General features: G+C 50.1%; 3 protein-coding genes across 3 annotated transcripts; 2 read left to right on the top strand and 1 right to left on the bottom strand.

The window, feature by feature from the left end:
- Positions 1-944: 944 nt before the first annotated feature.
- LTR84_012475 (uncharacterized protein) lies at positions 945-1,577 on the top strand (the record flags this gene model as incomplete). Its single annotated transcript, XM_064855995.1, has 1 exon — positions 945-1,577. One exon carries the CDS (start codon positions 945-947, stop codon positions 1,575-1,577), a length of 633 nt encoding a protein of 210 aa, XP_064707895.1.
- A 68-nt stretch (positions 1,578-1,645) lies between these two features.
- On the bottom strand, positions 1,646-3,747 carry LTR84_012474 (uncharacterized protein; the record flags this gene model as incomplete). Its single annotated transcript, XM_064855994.1, has 3 exons — positions 1,646-3,124; positions 3,197-3,485; positions 3,557-3,747. 3 exons carry the CDS (start codon positions 3,745-3,747, stop codon positions 1,646-1,648), a joined length of 1,959 nt encoding a protein of 652 aa, XP_064707894.1.
- A 690-nt stretch (positions 3,748-4,437) lies between these two features.
- On the top strand, positions 4,438-7,534 carry LTR84_012473 (uncharacterized protein; the record flags this gene model as incomplete). Its single annotated transcript, XM_064855993.1, has 3 exons — positions 4,438-6,045; positions 6,101-6,434; positions 6,483-7,534. 3 exons carry the CDS (start codon positions 4,438-4,440, stop codon positions 7,532-7,534), a joined length of 2,994 nt encoding a protein of 997 aa, XP_064707893.1.
- Between the last annotated feature and the right edge of the window lie 392 nt (positions 7,535-7,926).

Genomic DNA, 7,926 nt, shown 5'->3' with positions numbered 1-7,926 from the left:
GGTGCTACTCCAGAGAGATTCAATGAGCTTCCACTGTTAGATAGTTCACAGGGCAATTACCCACGTTTCCCTTGTATTGTAAGGAGTGCGCAGTCGGGAGCAAGTGAGTCCGAGGAGACCAGGTGACAATGAGTGACGATTCAACTCACGATATGAAGTTGATCACACTTGGTAGCAGATAAAAGGTCACGAAAACAGCCTTATGGATAAGCAGGGTGATAGGTTCAAGCTACGAATAGCTGATAGCAGAGTCACTTTGGCCACTGCCAGGGAAGTACGAAGGGCTACGAGTATGTAGGTAGGGAAGGTCAAATCAAGGCAAGGGCATGCGAGTTGGGAGGACTGCGTACTCGGAGATAGCATTCCACCCTCCACCTTGCTCTCTTACCTCGTCTCAATTTGCTTCATCCATCGTCATTGCGGCTGGATTGGAGCGGGGATAATGTTTTGGGGGTGCCAGCTTCAAAGTACGAGCCTACGAGGTACTTGATTTCTGTGACGTTGCAGCTTACTCGAGCTCCTCCACACTCTAACCACCTATCGTATTCACAGCGGATACATCAAAGCTTGGAAGTGGGCTTGGTGGGTTCAAAGGCCTGCGCTAACTATTAGTGCCCGTACCACCACTGGAACAGGTGCCCACTGTCCTGATCTTCGGCGCTGGAGCGCCTGGAGATCATGTTTTGATAGCTGCAATACTCGGTTTAGGCATTAGTTCTATCATATTTGGTGCCTATATGCCATTCCTCAGCCACCTGAGGTGAATCGTGCCTTCACCCACCTGGCCCGGGAACGGATAAACCTCCATCTCTTCCGTGGAGCCTGAGTGCGGCATGATCCAAACTACACCAAACGCATGTTTTCCCTTTTTTTGACCTTCACATGTGAAGCCTTTGTCCTCTTTGCTCAAGGCGAGCTTGTTCACCACAACATCCCAATACCTAATGACAGCCAGATCATCTACTCCACGTCTCCAGGATCCACCAGTTCCTGCCGAAGCTGATTTTCCCATGATGAATTCAGTCCTCGAACAAGGTGTTCCATTGGGAGGAACCATCGTCCCACAGCACAATGGAATGCCCCCCTTGGATGATCAGAATGCCACGACTTCAAAGCTGAACGAGTGGGCAAACAAATATCGTGGTGCAACCGTCGCCGACTTGGATCTTCCTCCTGCACTTTCTACCTCACCCGCTACCCCGCTCTCTTCAGCGCTGCTGTCAGCGTCTTCCCATGATTATTCCCACTTAACAGTTGTGTCGGACAACACTCGATCCCTGCTCGGTTACCTCTCTGTCTCTCATCTGAAAGAGTTGTTCGAGTCAAGAAAACTCGATCCTTCAGACCCTGTCTCTAAGGCTATGGTCAAGTTCCAGCGTGGGGGTGGCAAGCAATATCAAGTCATTACCATGGAAACAGAGCTGTGGGAGCTTGAGGGATTTTTTGAGAACCTTGGACCGTTTGCTACTGGTGCCAGTCAAGATTTTGCTGTGGTCACCGATGGCGGTCGCAAGTTTGTTCTTGGTGTCGTCACGCGAAGTGATTTGAACGAGTTCGTGAAGAGAAGACCAGCCTGAGTGCCGTCCACCCACGCCTGATACTCGTGAGACTTTAGGCCAAAGCCACGCGAGCGATTGCAAAGTGGTTAGACAATGAAGAGCGTCCTCCCACGCCCCCCAAAACCACGAGTAGTTGAATCAACAATATCGATTTCGCTTCCACTCAGACATCCCAAAAGCCCAAATGATCGGGCTGAGGAGGTGAAAAGCACCTTCAAAGTCTTCTCCGATCGATTCAATTGCTTCCGGAACACATTCACCAACTCAACGATGTGGGACTCTCTCCCCCTCTCGAAATCCTCAAGGCCATCAAGGATGCATAGTGTCAGCGGTGGAAGAAGCTCCAGCGCCTTGGCGAAGAGCTCAAGAGCTTTTGTCCAACTAGTCGCGTTGAGCCCATTGAAATCTGCATTCGGATCGATGCTGCTTTGATTTTGAAGCGTCGGTATTTGAGTGAGAATCTGGTATGTCATTGAATAAACCAGACCCACAAGAGGGTCAGCATCTGCGGAAGACGATCCTTGTTCCGGTGCTGCACTTTGTCTGCAGAAGAAAGACAACACCGGGGCATTTAAGGAATCAGCTGAGAGGACGATTCGGTAGGCTACCAAGGATATTTCGGGTATGAGATGTGTGATTGTAGGGTATTCGAGGTAAAGCAGACTGGACCTGGAAGATTGCAGCCATGATCCTATCGCGACTGTGACTCTTTCGTGCGTTGAGATGGGAAGCACATCTTCAGGCTCATCCAAGATCCTAGCTCCTCTCGTGACATAAACTAGTAATTTCTCCATCCGAGCCTGCAACTGAGACACATTTACCGCAACGTTTGAACGAGAAAATATCTGGCTTTGTGGAGGGGCACTGTTTTGTGGTGACGTGCTCTTTGTTGCTGAGTCCCTAGCCATATCAAGTTGCCTTTGTCCAGCGTAAACGAGTTGGTTTGTGCTGTCACTGTTTGCATTAGCGTGAGTGATCTGTTTGAGATTCGCTCGCAGAAAGTCCCATCCTGTCTCTGCGACCTTGCGATATGACGCCTGAGTGCTATTCATCTGGGTGCCCACCGCTGCCAAGATTTGTCTTCTGGTTTCTTCGTGCTGCAATCTGCTTTGTTCCTCAAAGCGCTGAACATGCGCTGCGAACTGTTCTGACATTGACTGGGCAATCACTCTCATGGTTCCACTCAGTCCGGCCCTTTCGTCGAGTAACTCTTGCCTCAAATCCTCAATTGAAAGCCGGGTGTACCTGCCTTCCGCCGATGCTGCGAGGGAGGCCGTGCGACCTACCACTGCAGACATTCGTTGTATATTCTGTAGTCCAGTAGCGAATTGTTTATGGAAGCCGTCGTGTAGACTGTTGCGGAACTTCTCTCTACTTTTCGATGTGTACCATATTGCAACGTCTCCAAGAAGTAGGAAAACAGCCGTGTAAAATTTGGCCACTGCTTGCTGGACGATTTCACTCGGGAACAATTTGGACTCTGTCTCGACGATCGTGGCTGCTTCATTCACAACTTCCATTATGTTTGCCAGTTCTTCGATTGTATCGGTGTGTTGGACTGAAGTCTACAACGGACCAACATTCAGCAAAGGCTCAAACCGGGAAGCGATCTCAGCTGCGAAAATCCGGAAACTTACATTGACCAAGACTGAACATGCCCAGTAGATGACTGAGGTGTACTGATTGCCTTTCGGTATGACGCTGAAGAGGGTCGAATGCGCCTTGAACTTGCCCATGATCTTATGGAAAGTCGCTTGCACCTTGCCTCCGCCGAGTCGCTTCTTGCTCTCCCATTTGGACTTTGCGGCCAGAACCGCGGTTTCGAACTCATGGAATGTCCAAACTTTGTTAGGGTCATCAGGAGATAGACGCTGCAACGCTTCCGCCAGCTGTTTACTTTCGTTTCCCAGGAATTGAAATTCGAGACTAGAAAGCAGCTTCGTGTTCAGCCCACAGCACGAATCGGTCCGTGCCGAATATCATCAAGGTGAACTCACCTTGCAGCAGAAGCACCCGAAAAGTATGCCTGAAGCTGGCGCTTTTCTTGCTCATGGCGTTGCTGTTTGTCATCTTCAATCGCTGACATTAAAACCGTTGGATCGGGCATTCCACTGTTGTGTGCGATGAACTCTTGTATGGCATCGTCGGGGGGCCGTAACATCAAATCGTGAGCCTGCGAGGATGACATGTTGAATCTTTGAACCCCGCCAATGATTCGGCTGGCTTTACTTAGGTGAGTTGTTCACTCGTAAGTGTATGTGACTGTTGAAGACCCTAGGGCCACGAATCTGAGTATTGAGACCGAATGGCATCCTCCATATCCCATTCCCGACGTTGGGTATCTGAATATTGGCACAGTTCGCTAGCCCCCTCAAGCCGTGTTTGGCCCCCACGATCGAACAGTGTTGAGAGGAGATCTCGCAAACCTACCGCAAATAAGCATGGGGCAATCATGCTCAGAGCGGGAAATTCTCACTTTCAGGCGCGCCGTTCATCCAGTGTTTCATGGTTAAGAAGGTCGAGGTCCACTAACCACTGGCAGCGTCATCCGCCGCTGTCTCACTGGACACCCACTGGATAAGGACTCGATACACTTGCAAATCGACTAGTGCGGGAAAGAACTGGTTACCAGCAGGGGTCAGGAAGCTTTAGGACAACAACACATTTGTCTTCCTCCTTCGCTCGCTCTTCGTTTCGATTGCCTGCTTTTGATACCTACATATCGCATATGCTTACCTGGTAGCATCACCGTAACTCTTTCACGAGAGGGCTAGACATTACAAACTCTTGCACTTCGCCTTAGCCATTCCCTGAACGGGTGGCCGCCATTCACATCTATCATTGGTACTCCAAAGGCTGTCGCCCTTTCGCTCTTCTAATGGCCACGCCCCCAGCCTCGGCTGGTCAAAATGACGCGCACATCGTTGAGGCATCTGGCGGAAGTCAGGTCACTTCTCTCAACAACCACGACACATCTAGACCGTCAGCGCTCCGGGACCGAGATCGTCTCTCACGCAAAAAAGCTAAGCAGAAGCAGTTTCAACGAGCCTTGGCATCGATGCTAGAGAGCTTTCCTGGCATCTTTGAAGAATCTGACGCCGATGTATCCGACCTTGACGACGACCACTTCTTTACTGATCCGGCTGTCGTGGAGGAGAAATCTCCCGAATCTCAAAGCGACAGGGGTAGTGCATCTCCACCACTTCGTGAACGGCAAAGGGTTCGATACCGAAGAGGTGACCGTGCCAGGCGTTCACCCAGTTCCCGTAGCAGAGATTCGTTAGACGAGATTCTAAAGCCTCTTGAACCGGGGAGAGATCACAAGAGTGTCTCCAATGAGACAGAGCTAGGGCCTATTCAGTATGAGTCAGAACTGTGGAACTACGCTCGCACAACAGACAAGGATTACGATATACCCACCCTTATTCATACGGCGAGAACACCAGCACCTCTCAAAGTTTCGAAAATCGGTGTCCACGCAAAAGCCACGGAAACCGGCGATACGAATTGTATCTTCAAGGCCGTGAACATGTACGCGGCTCCAAAAGGGTCGGTTGCACGACCGTGGTACCCGGACAGACCAAACGAATACCTCGATAATCAATACTCGTACGGTCGGCCCGAAGAACCTGCCGCGGTCACCGCAAGTGTGGGTAGTTATATACTGATTTACTCTGAGACTATCATGCGTGCGATTCGAAGCTGCGTCAAGGTGTACCCAGGTCTCTCCTGGGCGGTCGAGTTTATGAGCGTGCCAGCGCCGTATACACTATTAGTCCACTACCGAGATGATTTGAAAGCTTGGAATGATAAACTCTCCGATGAAGTCGCTTCTCCTATAACTGAGCAGAACAATGACAATCTGGGCGCCACCAAAGCAAGCTTACCACCCAAGGAACACATCCCTCTTTTGCTAGACTTCGTCTTCACCCCTGAGTTCACGGCCATATACGATCATGAAATGTCATTGAGGAGCAAGCCTGTACCTACGTGTACGTACTCGATGGCTTGGCTCTTGTTCTGTCCGGGTACCATGATTTACGCTTGGAGCGACAAAAGTTTGGATGCTTACATGGTTGACTCTTACGAACTGGATGGACTCTATGCGGGGGAGGTAGTGCTTGATCGCCGGAGAGAAAGAACCAAGACCAATCAAGGACTCGCCGACGTGGTCAAACCACCTAACGGCATCAGAGGTGAAATCCCTGAGTTCAGTACAACCCCAAAGTCACTGAAGCTCAAGCTTCATTATGTCGAATATGACGGAACTCGACTCGGAAGACGTCCAAAGACTGTTACCATCAGACCGTTCGAAGGCGAGCGCGAGATCAGCTCTCTAGCTGCCTACCCTGTACAGTACGCGCCAGATCAAGGACTGAGAGACCAGCTGATTGCACGGGGGCAAAAGTATCTCAAGCTATGCCAACGGCATTATATGTCCTATCATGGTGATACTATTGGAGCTCTCCGCCAGCCATCACGCAAGGTAATTGTCTTACAAATATATCGATTTGGCAGATTCCACTGACTAGCTTCATCAGTTGACTGGACGGGTCATGATCGATTCCACTATGTATTACAACGATCCTGAAACCTCAGGAATATTACGACTCAAAATGCCAACCGCAGATGGGATTACCATGTCAGAGACTGACAGCGATAGTAACCTCAGCAGTGGTGCTTCTGATTACGCCCGTCGGCGCAAACGAAGGGTTTACGCGCGGCGCCTGAAGGAATTGAAGAAAACTAACACGCAACCTGCCGGAGCCGTTGATTATGACATGATTGAGCCACATGAAGCGAAATTGAAGCCGGAGCATTTTATGCTGCTCCCAGCTCAGATCTGGGGATTCGTACTGAGGGAACGCCGCTGGTGTAGGTTGCTATACTTGCGCAAATAAATCCTGCTGACCAAAACTATAGATCTACTGCATATTGACGGGCTGACGGAGCCTCAGTTCCAAGAGAACATCATCAATGATCTTGTCCTCAAGGACGAAGCCAGAATCCTTATCGAGGCTCTCTCAAGCACCAATGACCAAACCAATGAGGGGTTCAATCACTGGAGCGCGGACATTGTCCAGAACAAAGGAGAAGGTCGCATATTCCTTTTGCATGGCAAACCAGGTGTTGGTAAGCTCTTCCAGAGATGGGACATTATCTCTTCTTACCTCAACATCGTAACTTACACTGATACAGGCAAAACATCAACCGCAGAATGTGTGGCGGAAGCTAACCGAGCACCCCTGCTTGCCATCACATGTGGCGATTTAGGCACTCACCCCAACGAAGTAGAACGCTCACTAATGAGGTGGTTTCGACTGGCGACCATGTGGAAAGCAGTCCTTCTTCTAGATGAGGCAGATGTATACCTTGAGTCGCGCATGAGCGGCGACTTGGCCCGAAACAGTTTGGTCTCGATTTTCCTCCGTGCGCTGGAGTACTATCAAGGTGTCCTCTTCCTGACCACCAACCGGGTCGGAACCTTCGACGAAGCAATGCTCTCACGCATTCACGTCGTCCTCCACTATGCAGACTTCGAGGATATCGAGCGAGAAAAGATTTGGAATACGTCCTTCCGAAAGCTCGGCGAGGAACGACCAGAAGTCCAAATCGGCCGTGGTGTTATGGACTATGTCATGGAGAACCAACGCGTGCTCGATCTAAAGTGGAACGGCCGCGAGATCAGGAATGCATTCAATACTATTGTTGCACTTGCCGAGTTCGATGCAGAGAAGAAGCGGAGAGCAGGATCGTCCAACGTACAGATCTCGATCGAGAGGAGTCACCTGGTCCAGGTGGTAAAGATGAGTGAGGGCTTCAAAACATACATGAAGAGTACACGAGGTTTAGATGAATCTGCACTTGCAAAGGCGCTTAAGATTCGGGATGATGCTGTGGTGCAAATGAATCAAAGTCAGATGGGATATTCAAGGGAAGGCAGAGTTACTATTATTGATAGAGGAAGAGAGTGAGGCCGTGCTTGGCTTGAACGACTGATCATACGCCTATCTTAATTTATTGTCTTTGCAAATCTGCTTCTTCTCTTCCCAGCTTTTCGGCATACTTTACGGACAGTGCGGTCTTGAAATTGTTACTCTTTCTGTCTAGGCAGACGTGAAGGGGTGCCTGGGATAGTTACCTGCTTTTCGAGGTCCTTGGAACACCCCCGGCCCTTCGGCCCCATATTTGAACGGCACAGTTGATTACTCCGTACTCGTCCCGGTTTCATGATCTGGCCCCATTGTAGGTCGCATGTAAAGAGGTGAGTAGGCAGCAAGATGTCATTCCCTAGGCCGTACCCCACCCACTATGGTCGGTTCATCAAGGTGAACGGCTAAAACACTTCGTCCCCGAAAGTCCTAAA

Source organism: Exophiala bonariae, assembly GCF_035927105.1.
Source record: "Exophiala bonariae strain CCFEE 5792 chromosome Unknown scaffold_8, whole genome shotgun sequence".
Lineage (NCBI taxonomy): Eukaryota > Fungi > Ascomycota > Eurotiomycetes > Chaetothyriales > Herpotrichiellaceae > Exophiala > Exophiala bonariae.
This window is presented reverse-complemented; position numbering and strand designations above follow the sequence as displayed.